This window comes from Larimichthys crocea, chromosome XIII (assembly GCF_000972845.2).
Source record: "Larimichthys crocea isolate SSNF chromosome XIII, L_crocea_2.0, whole genome shotgun sequence".
In the NCBI taxonomy this organism is placed as follows: Eukaryota; Metazoa; Chordata; class Actinopteri; family Sciaenidae; genus Larimichthys; species Larimichthys crocea.
In genome coordinates, this window is record NC_040023.1 from 32,334,852 (window position 1) to 32,353,652 (window position 18,801).

Sequence of the window (18,801 nt, forward strand, 5' to 3'; positions counted from 1 at the left end):
CCTTACTTGGTTTCAGTTATACATGTTTGTTTTTCCATTGAGTCTCTGGGGTATCGGGTAGTTCTTTCATGAGGTTTAAAGAACTGCATGTAACCAGGAAGTCCAACAAACTAAGGTGACATATAACTTGAGCTGCTAAGTGACTAACAGCAGGGGAAGTTTGTAAAACTGGGCCACTCCCAGGTGTAAGTGTTTTGGTGTATGAATTCATGACACCCAATCTTCCACTGCGAGTATTCCCTGGGGACATTGCTGAGAATAAGCATGTGTCTCTAGTCAAATTACTTATTTAAATTAAGTTTAAAGAGCTTTCCAATGTCTTGTGCGTTTCTATGTCGACATGAGGCTGCCAGCTCTTAATATAATATTGGCTATAAGTTGCTGTCAGTTTTTCGCAGCCTGATGCAGTTTGTTTGTTTAGAAATGTAGAGCGTCCTCGTGGCCTGACCGGTAGAAGTAAATGCGCTTTGTTTGCAGACCTTGTTTTTTCCCCGTAACACCTTGTATGCACTGCCATCTGCTCGCTGTCAAGAAACCGAACATGCTTGTGTTTCATTAAAGATATTGCTAGATACTGGAACCAGTTAGCTTTCTGGAGGTGTGCAGGCCGTCTCGTGCTGAACAGAGATCTCTGTAGTGTTGACGTCTCAGACACTTCTTAATTATGTAACAGTATCTATAGGGGGTTTGTGGTGTTATGAACATTAATGAGCTAATTAACTTTTATAGCCTTGAGTAGACCAAGGGTCTGATGCTTTCTTCTGAAGGAGACACTGTGCTTCAGATAATCTCAGAACTAGCTGTGGAATTTACATCCTGCTCGCTACAAAAACCCTCGGGGGGAATCACATACATACATACATCACGGTTTCTTTTTACTGTGTTGGGTAGTGCCTGTTTTCTGATAAAAATCCACTGAGAAGAGAAAAGCGCTGTGCCTCCGGATGTGTCGCTCAGGGGAAATTGGGTCTCCTCAGACCATTTAAGATAAAGGCTTCCTCACTGTCTTTCCTCGGAGATCTAGAGCTACAGCTGGATGCAGCTGTATAATCCACAGACATGCACCTGTTGAGCCTCTGTGCTTAAACACACCTCCCTCTATGTCTCAGATGTTCATGGAGAATTTCTGATGCTAAACTTTCACCGCTAAGACATTGAAATGATCAATTAAAGGTTCAATATAATTCCAGCTTGCATGTTTCTATTATGATTTATCTCTTCACCTTAAGTGGTAACTCTTGTTTACAGCATGCGCGCAATGCCTGGGCCTTACATAACGAGCTGTGCTAATGAGTTATTATTAATTAGCTGCTCCATGTTCCTCGTTGTGCAAATGTAAGCAAACTAGAGCAGGCCAGAGCTGTTCACCTGCCTGCCCCTCCTCTCTTTGCTCAGGAGGGAACACACCCTGTGGTTACTGTGCCAGATGGTCCGCACCATCCACCCACGTCCCGAAGAGCTTGAACTTTGTAGCTGTGGTGCTTATTGATAGTTTATCAAGTGCTGCTTTGGGTGTTTTTATCTGACCTTATATGACCTGACTGTCTTATTGTGTTATTCACAAAGGGCAGTGAGTTTTTTTGGAGGGCAAACGGGTAGTATTTCTAACACGTGAGCTCCTGCCATCAGTGACTGAGTGTCAGAATTATTATTAGGCGTGCTGCCAGGTGATGTTCCGCCGTGTTAATAAAATTCATGCTTTCTATTATTAGTCACATTTTTCACCCCTATGAAGCAGTTTAAAATAAGGATGTAGCTTTTTATCTGGTTCGTATTTCTCTGTGTTTGTTGTCAAGTTCATACACCGTGACACCATCCCTCTGCTGCTGTAGTGTACAGTAAATATAGCAGGGTGAAAGCTATGGGACACACGCAGTTGTTCTGTCACCTCACTGGATATACATGCAGGATCCGTGTGAAGCTTCACAGCAGCAGTGGGTTGACAATATATGTGCCTGTTGGGCCTTTCACAGGCAAAACGCTTTTGTCATGTGTCAGGCCATACTGCTCGTAAAGGCAGTCCCTGGAGACTCCCCTGCAGTGCTGCTTGTGTCGTGACATGTGAGCCACGCAGCCAACAACAACAACAAATGAATGCAAAAGGTTATTTCAATTATCTGAAACTGGATTAGTACCTAAACAAGAAGACAGAGTTAAAAATCTTCTATTTTCATTTCACTAGCAGCACTTCTTTATTGTTCTCATTTATAGTGTAATCTCCTTTCCTGAATTTGGGCTTATGGTAAATGTATTTATTTATGTTTATATTGTTTTTACATTTGCCTTGACCGGCTGACCTGTGCGATCTGCGTATGATAAATGTTTTGCATACTATTTCCATTTTGTCCTTCAAGAATTCACAAGGCCGTGGTGTTCGCTACGTGACACACGAGTTACTACAAATAATACAGTACACTCATGTTCTTCCTCAAACTGTAAATCAAGAGATTGCACTTCATTCACAATATGACAGTATCAGGTCACACATCTGTGTCACAGGCAGATAGTAGTTGAAATAAACAAATGAGGACAGGTGAGCTCTGACATGTCTGCACAACTGATACAAATATCAGATGTGTTTCTCTGCGTTTCCTTAACTGTGCAGAAGACATTTTCTTACCTGAGAGAGCTCTGCACCATCAAGCTGGTGGCTAAAACCTAAAACGCGAGTGGGAATTTGTTATCTGGGTCACGCTTGTACTCACAGAGGAGTGTGGTATGTCACAGCTGATTGCTCTTGTAGTGTTGTGTTAGTGCATGTTCGGTTTGCTTTTGCTCTGTGTCTCAATACAAATGGCAACAATTCCAGTTTTTAGATATTTTGTTTGGCCTTTTTGAGCTTTATTTTGATAGTGACAGGAATGTGGGGAGAGAGAGATGGGGAATGACATGCAGGAAAGAGCCACAGGTCGGATTTGAACCATGAGCCGCCGAGGCAAGGACTGAGCCTTTGTACATGGGGCGGATGCTCTACCAACTGAACTAAACGACACCCCAGTTCTGGTTTGTTTTTATCACTCAGGCAGATACAAACACACACAGCGTCACAGATACTGTTATGGCTGAAACTTGCAGCGAATTTCCAGATAAGTCACACCCTCATTCTTGCTCTTTGTCGTCCTTCGTGCCAAGCTTATTTTTTTTTTCCATCCATTTACACAGGGTTCCACCTGGTGCCTCGGCTGTCGGGCATCGTTCCAGAGAGCTGCCTGTTGATCACGGTGGGCCTGTTAGTTGGGGGTCTCATCAAACTAGCTGGAGAAGAAGTCCCCCCGGTGCTGGACTCCAGATTGTTCTTCCTCTGTCTCCTGCCACCCATCATCCTAGATGCTGGCTACTTCCTGCCCATCCGTCCCTTCATGGAGAACCTGGGCACCATCCTGATGTTCGCTGTCGTGGGGACTTTGTGGAACGCCTTCTTCATCGGGGGCCTGCTGTACGCTGTGTGTCAGATCCAGCCAGCCAATCCATCCATCCTCCACCAGCTCGAGCTCCTACCTTGCCTGCTGTTCGGCTCCATCGTCTCAGCTGTGGATCCCGTAGCAGTGCTAGCTGTGTTCGAGGAGATCCACATCAATGAACTGCTGCACATCCTGGTTTTTGGCGAATCACTACTCAACGATGCTGTCACTGTGGTGAGTGACAGAAAACAGGGCAGAGCGGCTGCCCTGTGAATGCATCTTTTCTTTCATAAGGTATATTATATAGGTATAATAGACTAGTAGATTAGAGGCAGGTCTCTCATCAAGAATACATATGATACGCTGAGCCCTCAGGAGCTCATGTATCATCATTACAGCCATAAGTGGGTGGCAGTTCAGCTGCTGTTCAGAGGAACAATAACATTGTCTCTCGATATACAGCATTTTGGCACAAATAAAGACTTTGACGTTTAGCTTTGGGGCTCAGAAGCAGCTGGAAACTCTGTCACTGCGTCAAGTTGTGTATTAGACTGAATAAAACATGTGAATTCAGTTCTTTTAATATTTTAATTAGGCTGAAGCTGTCATCACACAGCTAGTGATCCCCTCACTAGCCTGTCACCACACAATAATCCTCCGCTCACAGCACACCAGCTGTTAGCTGGCCTGTTCCCAAACAGCACCATCTACAGTATAAAGTTACCGTTAATGTTAATGCATCATAGCGATCCAAAGCGCCAAATGAAGTCCTAACAGCCAGTGTTTTTGATATGAATACTGCGCTAAATATTTCCATAAATCTTTAACAGCATTTTCCTCAATTACTCTGCATGTTCATGCACCGAGGACCAAGTCATATGTTCAGCCGCAAGTCTGGCTTCAGTGCACACTTAAACAAGCTGGACGGCACTGTGCCATCATTGATAAAAGGCTCTGCTGAGAGCCAGAGCACAGCTCATCAGCCTACGGCTCCTTGGCACTCAGATCTGTATGATTAGCCTGCCTGGCATTGCAGGAGTGAGATATTTAGTAAATGCTTGGTACAGAACTTAAATTTTATCCATGTGGCTCAAGCAAAAAGCAGTTGTCCTTACACTTGCCCAATTAAAGGATGTTCTCAGCCTTGACATATTCAAAAAGGGTTAATGGAAGGCAAATAAAATCTTTTAATATTTAACCTGCTCTTAAGAACGATGTTCCGGTAATGGAACAATACAGAATAAAGACTACATTTCACTTCATCATGATGTGACGTACTTTGGGACCTTTGGTTGTGGTTTGTTATCTACTGTGACATTTACCCTGCTTTTTATGCAATTATTTTTTTTTACGCAATATTTAACTTTGATTATGACATCTTTATTCTGTGTTCCTCTTTTGAACATTAAACATCCTCATCCCCAGCTCTTTTCCTCTCCCTCTTCTCCCTCTCCTAGGTGTTATACCACCTGTTTGAGGAGTATTCAGGTGTCGGCACGGTGACTGTGATGGACGGCTTCCTGGGAATCATCTCCTTCCTGGTGGTTGCGTGTGGTGGCGTACTAGTCGGAGCCCTGTACGGGATACTGGCAGCCTTCACCTCGCGCTTCACCTCGCACACCCGTGTCATCGAGCCCCTTTTCGTCTTTGTGTACAGCTACATGGCCTACCTGTCAGCTGAGATGTTCCACCTCTCTGGAATCATGGCGTAAGTTCGGGGGAGGGGTTGGTGGTTATAGATTGACTTATGGCCAAACTTGCGCCGTGTTCCGTGTGCACGGCCGCTCGCATCCCAGTAGCGTCTCTCCGCTCAGCTACGCCAAGAATACATGGCTGTTCTATTTTTGACAGACGCTGCTCGCAGCCCACATCAGTCTGCACAGAGCAGCTCAAACATGTAGCGGCCCTGATGTGACAGAGATGAGGTTTTGCCTTTAGGGAGAGATCAACATAAAAATACACTTTAGATCTGTCAACTGCCTTAACAGCTGATGTATGAATAGAAATTGTGTACATGCATGGTCCCCAGAGGATACATCAGGGGGATTCCCTGACTGTACAGATGATCTCTTCACTCAGTGGTTAGATCTCATGTTCTTTATCCAGCCTTGCCACCGCAGGAAAAAATAATCTCTCATGTCATTCCCCTACGACAGTAACTCACACTGCACATCTCCGTATAACCAGTGGAATAATGAATTGAACTGATCTAACAGCACCTAAACTAAGCCTGAATTTATTGGCATCTCAACATTCTCCACGGTGTCGTTTCTCACCAGCTCCCCAAGTACGCAAATCCATTTTCTGTTTGAGGTGCTAGGAGTTATTGATGTTTCAGACAGCTGGTGATGATATACTGACATGCCCCCTCTGAGTCAGGGCCGAAGGATGTATAGCTTCAAGGACAATCTCTTCTAAAGCCCGTGGCTGTCTTCTTGCACCTCACATCAAAAACAGGATTTGTTGGTGTGTTTTTTTTTTATCTTATCTGTTTATAAAGAAGAAATGAAACAGCTTATAGGTGTACATTCCTTTAAACGTTTCCCTAAAGACAAACCAATAGTTATGTAGAGGAGGAGTGGGGGTTGAATGTTGAGCAGCTGCTGCAGCTTATGGGACATGAATAGGATTATTTTCTGGCCTCCACATTTTCGACATAGAAACATTGCATGACACCAGAATGGAATAGAGAAGTGGTCACCAGACAGGCCAGGATTGCATTTCCATAATAAGCGTGGAACTCGAGCTGGGTAACAAGCAGAAAACTGGTATTTGTTATGGTACCTGGAATCTATGAAAATACTTTTTCCTCTGCACACGCTCATTTTACTATAAGTCAACTGCCCTTGTCCTTGCAGGTTAATAGCATGTGGAGCGGTGATGCGACCGTACGTGGAAGCCAACATATCTCACAAGTCCCACACCACCATCAAGTACTTCCTGAAAATGTGGAGCAGCGTCAGCGAGACCCTGATCTTCATCTTTTTGGGCGTGGCGACGGTGGACGGAAAACACGCCTGGAACTGGACCTTCGTCACTGTCACCGTCGTGCTGTGTCTGGTGGCACGGGTCATGGGTCAGCTCAACTGCAGTTTTTTCTCACTTCTTCTTCTTCTTCTTCTTCAAAAAAAGAACCCAGCTGTGCTGTATAGCAGTACTGTAGAAAGGGGAAACAACTGTGCAAGAGAGAATGAGTTGGTAATTTGTTATATTGTCGCTTCATGTGGCCATTGGCGGGAGATCGCTTGTGGTTCGCTTTTATCGTTACAGCTTTACATCAGGCTGTCGCTTCAGATCTCCTCTTAAAGTGGTTTTGAACAGATTTCCAAAAGTGCAAAAGCTAAGTTGCTTAGCATTTATTTTCAAAGAAGATAAATGTAATATGGTACACTTTGAAGTGAAGTGACATTTGTAAGGGAAAAAAAAGGATTTCCGTACGTGTATAACAACCTTGTCCTGAAAAAGGGAACTGGAAACGCTGACAGGAGTAGATGTCATCATGTTTCATCACACAGCTGTGGGCATGTGAGAGGTAGCACCACCAAGGATTTCCATGTTGACCTCAGGCCTTCACAAGGCCTTGTGCTGATGATTGATCAGTCTAGAGTTATTGGTGTTGGAAAGAGTCTTTATTTTACACTCTGATATACTGTGAATTCTTGCGATCGATAATCATGCTCATTGCATCACAAGATGCAAGATCTTGTGATGAAGTCGTGTTCTGTAGTTAAAGGGTAGTTCAGAGGGTCAATGTTTCTGTAGCTTTGAGGTCATTGACTCGAATGACATATTTTTCCAAATGCATACTTTAGTGTTTATTGTTTTTATCTTTCAGGCAGTAGCTGGTTTCCACTCATTTCAATGTGATATTGAATTCAAATAGTAGACTTTGCACGTAGTCCATTAAAACCGTCATTGATTTTTAAAGGCTGTAATGCATTACCATGATGGACTAGCTATATTGAGCAAGTATCAAGTGTTTGTAAGCTGGTGTTCATAGCTGTGTGGAAAAACCCAAACATAATGTAACAAAGTATTATTATTTCGACTTTCTCTCTCAGCTTGACACACAAAATCACAATCATCACTCTGTCCTTCTCAGGTGTGGTTGGTCTGACCTTCGTGATCAACAAGTTCCGTATCGTCAAACTGACCACCAAGGACCAGTTCATTGTGGCATACGGTGGCCTGCGAGGTGCTATCGCCTTCTCCCTTGGCTTCCTGTTGGACGAGAGGCATTTCCCCATGAGAGGGATGTTCCTTACCGCTATCATCACTGTTATCTTCTTCACCGTCTTTGTTCAGGTACCCAGTTTATCTTGTTTTGGTCCAAAACACACTTAAACTCAACCTTAAGTGGTCAGATTTTCTTTTTCATTACAGCGCTCTGTCTGGTTTTGGGAAATGTAATTTTAGTTTCAACTTTGAGGTACACAGAGAGGCAGGTAAACCAATCTGTTCATCAAATGTGAAACACGTGCAGAAGGAATACAAAAAATATGATTTATGTAGAGACACATTTCTACTCAGTGGACCTCAGGATAACATACAAAAACAGTACACTGCATCAGCCCTGTGCTGTTAGATAAACCAGCCTGTTGTGAAACTGTAGGAAGATTCTTGGATGTGAATTGAACCCAGAATGGAAGCAGCTAAAATAAAACCCAGAAGACACGTTCTCTCCTGCTCAGAGGCTAGATTAGAAACATGTTTTATTCATGTTGTTGGATTTAGCTCCGGTAGTCTGATGCTGAGATGGATGCAGACCAGGAGGGAGAGGGCAAAGGTCCCTTTCACCTGCAGTGTGGAGTTAAAAGTATGATTGTGTAAACGAGTGAGATTGTGCGAGTGTGTGTTTTAATTCTGATACGATTGACTGATTAATTACAGTGTGACCAGTTAAGATTTAAACTATTGTTAGTATATCGAATGTAGGTGATTCATTTATTAAAAAATGAGTAGATCATTTATTATCCAACCCTAGTTTTATGTTTTTGTATTTACGAGGCCCAACCATCATTAAAAAAAATGAGGATTCATCATTCATCCAACAGATCACAGGTCTCTGGGTTCTTTGATTGGCCTGAAGTGGGACTCGAACATTCTGGATGACCATCGAATATTAACATTTCTCTTTGTTTAGGGTAAAAGAATAAATGTAGTCCTTGAATATCCTTGTTTAATGTTTTTGTGAGCTTGAAATAAGGTGAACTGAAATGAGGTATGATTAAAGAGCAGGAATCTGCCATCATCCACTTTAGGCCATTACGGTTAACCAGATGGCCATCTTAATCTCTTTAAGAAGCACAATGATGCGCTTGAGCTTTTAGGTGCAGACAGACAGAAACACACACACGCACGCACGCACGCACGCACACACGCACACACAGCTGATTATAATCCATCAGTGGCCAAACATCAGACGGATGTTTGATTTTTGCATTCCTGGAGCCAATCTGTAATAACAGTGTATTCTTCTTAATCCTGTTGATAACAGTCCAGTAAAGGTTCGCAACACATTTCCAGAGATTTAAAATAGAAGTAAAAAAAAGTTGAGTTGTTATTGACAGGAGATCAGTGCTTAGAAACCTCTCGTTGCTTTACATCCGTATACACAGGAGCACAAAGTGTACACATTGTTAAAGTAGTTTAGCAGTGACGTACGCACTTTTCAGTTGTGTTTATGGACACATTTCTCTTGAGGAATCACAGTGATGTCAGTTCAGGATTTCTCTGGAACTTCTACTGAAATCTGCTCTTGGAAGAAACCTCTCTTTGCCTTTCTTACCAACTTTACTGCAAAGAATGTCTGTCCAGGATAGCGTGGAAACTCAAAAAGACTTGAAAATTGTTTTTCAGTGCTGATATTGAGAAAGATTTCATGGTGTTTAGCTGAAGAAATTCATTTACAGATGAAACCTGTACCATATTATCAGCCTCTTAAGTAGGCCAGCGATTTACAGCAACGATGGCAAGGTCGCGTGAAGACCTGTCGTGATCGTTAATCAGCACCTGCAACAATTAGAAAAATGTTCCACATAGTTACTACTGAGCTTATGCTCGAGTTCAGTGAATGAAAACACCAGCATGGTGGCTCTGTTTGGAGTTAAACCAGAACAGGTGTGATCGATGTCTCTATCAGAGCATGGGGAGTGTAATACATTAATCTTCAGCACAGATTGTAAAACATTCCAGATGTCAGCTTTAAATACTCGTGAAAATTCACGTGCAAACTTCCCCTCTCACTCTCCCTCTTTCTGTTTTTAGCTCAGGTCAGGGGCTGCTTACAGTAAATAATGTTTTGTTCCTCTCATCTTTCTCACAGGGCATGACAATCAAACCCCTGGTGGAGCTGCTGGCAGTGAAGAAGAAACAGGAGGCGAAGCGCTCGATTAATGAGGAAATCCACACCCAGGTACAACTTTTCCCTTTCAACCATCTTCAGCTTTCATGGTCAGAATATTTGGATTTCATGATGGTTCATACATATTAATGAGCCCAGAGTCTTCTGGTATGCAGCTGATCAATAAAATCAAAAGGTATGAAATTTTTTTAGTACAAATGTGAAAATACTGATACATTTATCAGATTCCTCTTTTACTGAGCTATGAGTCGAATTATAACATGTATTCTTACTTCCTGTCATTTACCATACCATGGATTGAGTAAAGCACAGCAGTTGCACACATGATAAATTTTGAAATTGATGATCTGATGCTATTCCACAACCTTCTGGTGTAATTATGTTAAAAAAAGTGACATATTTTCAGTATCAAGCCTCTGAGGCCTTTTAGTCTATCAATTTTTGATCGCTGCTTCCACCTACTGGCCGTGTGGTGGTACTTCATCTCACATACTGTGCTGCACTGTCACTGAATGTCAATACACACACACACACACACACACACACACACACACACACAGCTTCTTTTACCCATAGTTTCTTCTCCTCAACACATTTATGACTGACCACCATGTTCTACAATCCTCGAGTGGTTTAAAGTTTTAAACACGGCTCAGATAAGTGCGCACACACACACACACACACACACACACACACAGACAGAGACAGCCCTCTCTGGGGCTTTGCAGTAAGTCACCAGTGCTCGAGGCTAGAATAGGAGGTTGTCCTAATGGCTTCTCCTCCACAGTGAGTCAACAAAGCTGGCTGAGGGCACAGTCACACCGAGCAACAATGCAGCATTGAATCATGTATTTTAGAAAGTGTGAAGGCGGTGTACTCGCCCCACCTGTTACACAGATGCTGCAGACCCTTTGAGACACTTTATTATGACTTGCTGTATTTGTCATTTGCACACAGTACAGTATCAAGGTTCATTTCTTCTCATGGGCGGTGACACGGCGGTGCAGTGGTTAGCACTGTCAGAGTTAGAAGGTTCCTGGTTTGGGGGACCTGGTCTGTTTGGGGGTGGAGTTTGCACAATCTCCAATGCCTGTGTGGGTTCTCTCTGGGTACTCCGGCTTCCTCCCACAGTCTAAGGACATTCACTAAATGAGTTAATTGGTGACTCTAAGTTGCCCGTAGGTGTGAGCGTGAATGGTTGTTGACTAGTGACTTGTCTAGGCTGTACCCCGCCTCCTACCCTAAGTCAGCTGGGACAAGCTCCACCGTGAGCAGAAAATGTTTGGATGGATTTCTTGTAATTTTACAACTAATAGAACAGGCACACATACACCCCCAAAAGTGTATATATGTATGTCTGGGTAAAGTTCCATGTTGTTTATTAACAGTGAAGTACAGAGGATGAGTCGAGAAGACAGAAGCTGCTGTCTTACTCTGGTGGTACAGCTGCAGACACTTCTGTGTCACTTGCCAGACAGCAGCAGGCTGAACAGGCTGTCTGTGGTCGGCATTGTCCTTTAGTGTCCTTTGAGCTCTGCGCATGTCCCTCACTGATATCACTGATGATTGATGGATGGGTACCAGTGATGTTCTGGGTGATTTTAATCATCCGCTCTTACAGTAGGTGACAATATAGGTGAGGATATTTTGAAGAATAATCATGTATGGATTTATTATTGTTTATTAGTCAGATGTTCATGTGCATTTGTTTAAGATAGATAGATAGATAGATAGATAGATAGATAGATAGATAAATAGATAGATAGATGCTCCACATATACATACATACAAACATACATACATACATTTATATATGTATGAGCCATGATCAGCATAATGTATCATAATATAGCTCATATTCTCACATGCAGACTCCACTACACTTCTCACTCTGTTGCCACTTTTTAAAATGACTTTTTTCACCTACACCCCCACAGTGCTTGGCGCTCTTTATATAAATCAGTCTCTTCTGACAAAGCAGAGGTAAATTCTGCTGCTCCGCTTAATGACTTGTTCCCATAGCAACGGTGCCTGTCAGACTGTCATCCGCAGGCTTAGTCTGAACACCAGTGCGACCCCGAAGCCAGCTGCAGTCTCAACGACATGTGCACCCCTGTACATTTCTCCGAGCGGGCGTGCTGCCACTGTTAATAAAAAATACTGTCCAATCAATCAGCTGGCTGCTGCTGCTGCTGCTGCTGCTGCTTTTCTCTCATGGCTTCCATTTCTAAAGCTTGTCACTGTCACGCTGTTGTTGTTAACGTTGGCAGTCTTACCTGAGAGCATGTTTTTGCTGTGAGGAATGGTAACTGTGGAGAAGCAAAAGGGACACGATGCAGCTGAGTTAATGTGTGTGGTACCAGGTACATACAGACACTGGAGTTAAGGAAGGAAAACAGCAAGTGTGTGTAATATAAAATAAATCAGTCAATTAAATTGCTCTAATTAGCTTTTTGTCAGTCTCCTTATTAAAGGATGAATTTCTGACTCTTTTCATTCACAGTTCCTCGACCACCTCCTGACTGGTATTGAGGACATTTGTGGACATTACGGACATCACCACTGGAAGGACAAGTACGGCTTTATCTGACATTAACATTTGTAGTCAACAGAGAATGTGTGTGACACTGTAAAATACCATAACATGATGACAGATGATAATTACAAATTACCTGAGGCCAAAATTAAGAAGTGCGTAAGCTGTGACCGTGAAAGGTGTCGTTTTACTCTTCATTAATTCATCTGCGGAATGGTAATTGGTAATAATCAGCTAATTGATTTTGAGAGAACATACATGAACTACGGCTGTATATTCATCACTGTCTCCATGCGTCAAACCCTCATCATCTCTTGCTGTCCTCTTCTTCCTCCCATGTCTGTCTCTTGTCCCTGCTCTCTTGTTTTCCTCTGTCCCACCTTTCCTCCTCGCAGACTGAACCGCTTCAACAAGAAGTACGTGAAGAAGTGCCTGATCGCAGGCGAGCGCTCCAAGGAGCCACAGCTCATTGCCTTCTACCACAAAATGGAGATGAAACAGGCCATTGAGCTGGTGGAGAGTGGAGGTGGAATCAAGCTGCCTTCTGCTCTCCCTTCCACTGTCTCCATGCAGTAAGTATTGAGCATACACTCACTCTGAATACCAAACTGTCCAAATTTAAGTCCTTAATCCTGCAGTAACCACTTTTAAGTTGATATGGAAAACGTGGTGCTTACTGGACAACATTAACATCCGTTTGAAGTCGTGTTTCTGGCCACCTGCTGAATATAAATCCAATATTCATTCATCACTTAGCAATGTTTCGGTTCATCTCCACTAAATCCTGAGTGAAATGTCTGACTCTTTAATATCTAAATGCTCTGTTATGTTCACCAGTTGACTCCACTGGAAACAGCTTTGCTCGCTGTGGCCAAATACAATGCTATGAAAGTGTCGAGAAAAGAAACAGTGTGGGTTCAGATGAGACGGAAAAACTGTGAGCTGAAACTCACGATGAACCGCCGAGGGAAGCTGCATGTTCGCGTGATAATTCTCACGTTGTCACTTGAGACATTTAAACATGTAAAATATTAATTGTAGCTGACGACTAGAAGGTTGCTGGTTCTTTGACAAGCACTGATGTCACACTTGTGAGCTGTAGCTAGTATTACATCAACAGCGCTGTCACCAGCTTGACTGTCATGAGTCTTTGGTTATCATTTCCCTGTATGCTCGCGTGGTAAGCCGTTTAAAAGCCGCAGGAAGCAGCTGCACAGGCCTCATTAATTTCACTTCTGAAGTATCAAGCAGCCTGTGATGAATTGCTAAATGAAGTCTTGGTAGGTCTTAATATCCCAGTGTGAGTGCATGAGTCATTCCTATTATTAAATGCAAGTAAAGGCAGTGGACAGAAAAAGCTAATGTTAGCTCGCAGATTTCCAGGTGACTTATTATTCATGGTTTCTGCTTAAAAAACATTGGCTGGTTATTACAGGAGCCAGCCCACGCTGTCTGAAAACACGCTGTCAGTCATCCGATCACTAGAGCAAATAATGGGGAAATGAGATTTCAGTGGTTTGATAATTATCCGAGCAGACTGTCATGTGTTTACTTGAAAGTGCACATGACAGATGTCCGATGCGTCTATGTGTCACTTGATAGTCTCAACGCTTCTCCTGTGTTTTTCTACAGAAACATCCAGCCCAAGAAGCCTCCTCCTCCAAAGCCCGTAGAGAGAGCTCTGCCCCAGCTGCCTAAAGGCCGAGAGGAGGAGATCAGGAAGATCCTCAGGAGTAACCTTCAGAGGACACGACAGAGGGTAACAGAGACATTATTCCATCTTCATAAGAGCTAAAGATGTCTTGTTTTTCCGGAGTTTAGAGCTCATCGCTGTCCACATTGAGTTGCGCTGATAAACAAAGGAGTTCCTCTGCCATATTAGTCTAGAGCGTATTGATTGTTACAGACTTAGATTTAAATCAGTTGCTCTACGCATACATTGACTTATACTCAGTTTAATTTGTAGAGACGCAGAAAAAAACACTCCTCATTGATTTAAACAGGTTATAAAGTGCAACACTGTAGTAACCCAGTTTCTTTTCCTTCCTCTCTTCTTTGTCTTTTTATTGTTACTTCTGCAGATCGTTAAGACAAACAAACAGTTTTCAGATACTTTCACTTGTTCAACCATTAAATTCTTTCTTTCCTCTCTCAGCTGCGCTCCTACAACAGACACACTCTGGTGGCTGATCCATACGAGGACGGCCTGGGTGACCTCCTAATCAAGAAGCAAAAGATGATCGAGCTGGAGAAGAAGGTACGATTGTCGGTATCGGCGAGGGCACCGCTTTTCTTAAATCCAGCGTCTGCTTTGTCGAATGCTACTGACACCTCTTCGCCTCACGATTAAACAAAAAACATTATGCTGATTAGTCAGCGCTGATTAAGACATTTTGTAATACCATAGCAGTGTGCCACAGAGACTGTTATGCAATCTGGTACATAATAAAGTGGACGTTTTATTGCAGGAAGCAGACAGTGATGAAACAACAGATGAAGAGCAGCTCTTCTCATTTCATACCAGGCCACCAGCAGTGAAATGATTCAGATTCGTGTACTAATTAGAGTCCACCTTCAGTCTCCTAAATCAATTTTCTCGACACAAATGGGGGGCCAGATTTATTCACACGGTTCATCGGCCCTACCACAAACTTCCATTTCATCACACTGTAATTACGTGATTAAAATAGACTCCTGTTTGGGGTAAATCGAATGTGCTAGAAGCCACTGTAGACTCAAGAGGATTTCTGGAGACTAGCAAAGCTTTTTTTTTCAGATCAATGGTGAATTACTGGATTAATTTAGTGTGGCCTAAGTGTGTTTTTAAACAATTAAACGAGGCACAGTGTGGATTTCTTGTTATTTTTAAGCGTTCTACATTAACCTCTTCCACTTCGCATGGATCTCAGCATCCACAGCCGACATTACTGTCTTTCGGAAGCTGTAGCAGGACAACTTTTAAAGCTAGAGCAAAGATACTGGACCTCACTGTATAAATTGACCTATTGTGGCTTAACCACAGCTTCGTGAAACTGTATAATCACAAACTAAAGACCTATGGTCTTCAGCAGCAGCATGGTTTTTCATGGTATAGTTTGCAATTTTATGCCATGCAGTCGTCAATTCTCATGAAAAATCTCTAAATGTCCAAAATACCAAATCAGTGAATACATTTTATGGTGTTCCTTGAAGTCTTGGTGCCTTAATGGGGAGGATTTAGGGGGATTTTTTAACATTTTTGTCCATTTTCAAGTGGTAAAGTTTGCACTATATCTGTGTAACAAAAGATATCAACCCAGAAATGGCTGCAACAACTTATGAGACATAATAGAGCACAGGAATGGCCATCATATACTTGATTTATAATGTGCCAAGCCCTTATATACTCTAAAAACTAAACAAAACTTTCAAAAAACTAAATAAACTTTCAGTTTTTGAAATGTTTATTAGATCTTTATGACATACCGGTCTGAGCTGAGCTTTCAGATGATGTATATCATCCAGTAAACAATACCCCTGTGTGTTCCCTGTGTTTTCCTAGATAAAAGACATGAATAACTACCTGACGGTGCCTGCTGCTGCCTCGGACTCCCCGACAATGCGTAGAGCCAGACTGGCCTCAGGTAAACACATTCATCTCAGCCACAGCCAAATGCAAACACTCAACAGCTAACCTCCATTTCACTGAAAGGTGCCTTGTGGAAACAATAGACACTGATCGCACACGGAAGATCTCAGACACTGTATTTTGTTAAAGCTCACAAAACAATAAACGGCGTGGAAAGTACACAGCTGCTCACAGCTGCAGCGATAGATATTTCCCCACTGATGGAAATATGTTTGCATGTGCCAGCCGGCATGTAAACCAGTGTGTGGTTTCATTTTAGGCAGCGATACTGATTTCAAACCTGCTCAACAGCAGAAAGGGAACACAATATGTCCAGGTATGTAGCCAGTGTAGACAAGGTTATAACCTAGCTGCAATCCTAACATGCATGCATCAGCTATGTGCTTGTTCATTATTGTTCAATACTAATATCATCACTAACAAGGCCAGGCAACAGACTGAAGTGGGGCATGATCTGTGTTGAAATACCAGCTTGTGTTTTAGATCAAAGTGGACTGATTCAAGCATGTGTTTCATTCATGCGTGTTATTTTTATTGTGTTGTGAAATCCTTGGAAATATCTGAAGCCTGCTGTAAAGTTTGTGCACTTGTGGTTTTCTTTTAAATATTTGTTGATCCAGTTCTCCTTCCTCCATACATCACATGTTCACGCACGGCGATGGAATGCCAGAATGATATTCAATCCCTCTCCCGAGCTAATCTCCTGAAATTGTACCCTTGTCCTGCCTGTAGACCCCCAAGCCTACAACATGAAGCCGCAGTCAGACAGCGTGCCGACCATCCAGGTAGACCTGGCGTCTCCTCAGTCTCCAGATTCCGTCAATTTGATGGATGAGTTCAGAAAGGCCAAGCAGCAGGAGGACGACGAACAGGGCCTGATGATGAAGCCTCCCTCAGGACCTAACAAGCCAGGTGAGGCGGGCGAACCCAGAGAACAGAAGCTGATCAGGTGCCTCAGCGACCCCGGTCCCAGCGCGGACGAGGAGGAGGACGAACCCTTCCTGCCTTGATTACGGCAGACCGGATGTGGAGGAGTCAGACTTGCGCGCCCACCTTCACTGGTTAGAGAAGACAGGGCTGCTTTTAACTGCTCTGCTCTAAATAATCTCATCGGTTCAGAAAACCAAATAAGCCAAAACTGCTAATGCTGTGCAAACCCGAAAGAGAAGAGGAAAAAAAAAAGAGCCATTACTTTTCTTCTTGTCATTGCTCTTTATTTTTTTTAGACAGGAGTGGAACAGCAGTCGCTGCTATTGGAGAGAAGGCGGTGTTTATGGTTGACAGTCTGAGATATTCAGGAAAGAACTATGCATTACCAAAGGTTTGGACTGTTTTAGTGTCAGATAATGTCATTTTTACTTTAGATTTCCTTTCTTAATGATTGCATAGTTGTGGGTTTCGTGTTTGTTCATGATTTTACAAACTTTTCTGTCTTTAAAGCTACATTTTTTTGAGACATGCTGGGCCTCTAGTCCTAAAAAGAAATCAACAAATCAAACTATTTCACTCAGACTCTCTTCAGTTTACTGTGTTTCGATTCAATCCAATGTCTCACTGAAACTGTTCTTTCATTCTGTCACTTGAAGTTGCTGGATATTCAAACCTTAAGAGTGTAGCTAATTTAAAATATTTGGCCTTATTTTATGTCAGATCTATTCACGTGGTGCAGTTTTATCTTGTACATGTTTTAATTTCAGGGGTACTAGCATCTGTTTGCAATCAAGAGTTTCTACGAGTGTTTCGTGGGATGTGGGTTAAAAGCTGGATGTTTTAAGTCGCAGTCTAAAAGAACTACAGTTCCTTTAAGTCCTGCTTACAGGCTCTGCAGGGAGTCGTGTTAAGAAGTTTTGACCTACAAACGCAAAAAAAAAAAAAGGGAGCTTGTGAGACGGACCACGATGCAGCACAGATGTCTTGATGTCAGTGATTACACTTGATTCCCCATCCAAGTCTTCTGGCACGTTGTCATGTCACGTATCTGTGTAGACGTTTTATGTTTTTACCTCAATTTAAGAAGCCCCTTTAAAAACTCACTCAAGTCGGGGTCGAGTGGATATATAATAATGTATTGAACAAAGTGCCCATCTAACAGTCACCTTCACACTACAACCATGTGAGCTGATTTTATTATATCAGAAAAAAATAATAAAAATCAAGGCTCACTATCTTTGACATGTTTGCATAGTTGAAAAGAAGCGTTTGTGTCCAGCATCACTGTGGAGCTGATATCAGGACGCATCGAGGGACGGTTAGTCTGTACAGGAATCCATCCTCACCTCTGAACCTCCTTGAAATCTAAAGACTGTGTAGGCATGTCATGGCAAAAAAAAAAAAAAAAAAAGTAATTCTATGCAGTATAGATGTGTAAAATATGTAAATTAGTTATAATATCCTATATTTATGAATACCCTTTAAACACAGAAGTAGTCTTGTACACGTATTGAAACACTGCGGAAGTCAAAATCAAACGCGGGCATTAAAATAAACGTCACAAAAACAGTTTGCACATCTGAGTAACACTGACAAGTTCTCTGCAGGCGCGGGAACATCGCCTGGTGTTTTGTTGATACTGTTGAACCTCCGCTGTCCTGTGTACAGTGTGTGTGATAGGCCAGTGTAAAACACATCGCACGTCCTTTTTTAACACCGCTGCTCGGTGATTTGGAATACGACATAAATCATTTGAGTTAATGATCATATCCATTCGAATCTCTTCATTAAAAGTGCGCCATGTTGTTTCTTTTACTGGAACGGCAAAGCGCCACAGCCAATGATTCAATTCTAAACCCACGGGTATTCTCACAGCCGAGTCTATTATCGCTATAAGAGTGGAGTTTCTCCACCTAAAGAACTAAGGCGGACTTCAGCGCTG

General features: G+C 42.6%; 1 protein-coding gene across 2 annotated transcripts in view; it reads left to right on the plus strand.

Moving 5' to 3' along the window:
• The window catches only part of slc9a1a (solute carrier family 9 member A1a), a 25,131-nt gene extending 6,861 nt beyond the window's left edge, over positions 1-18,270 (plus strand). The window contains exons 2-13 of one of the 2 annotated variants that reach the window (XM_010738154.3): positions 3,163-3,635; positions 4,859-5,109; positions 6,260-6,477; positions 7,504-7,706; positions 9,727-9,816; positions 12,269-12,339; positions 12,697-12,873; positions 13,934-14,060; positions 14,457-14,558; positions 15,843-15,924; positions 16,189-16,245; positions 16,662-18,270. In XM_010738154.3, the coding sequence (XP_010736456.1) occupies positions 3,163-3,635; positions 4,859-5,109; positions 6,260-6,477; positions 7,504-7,706; positions 9,727-9,816; positions 12,269-12,339; positions 12,697-12,873; positions 13,934-14,060; positions 14,457-14,558; positions 15,843-15,924; positions 16,189-16,245; positions 16,662-16,939 (2,129 nt within the window). In that variant the 3' untranslated portion in view covers positions 16,940-18,270. The remainder of the gene's footprint in view (positions 1-3,162; positions 3,636-4,858; positions 5,110-6,259; positions 6,478-7,503; positions 7,707-9,726; positions 9,817-12,268; positions 12,340-12,696; positions 12,874-13,933; positions 14,061-14,456; positions 14,559-15,842; positions 15,925-16,188; positions 16,246-16,661) is intronic. The other variant, XM_010738156.3, reaches the window with a different exon arrangement.
• Positions 18,271-18,801: the final 531 nt, after the last annotated feature.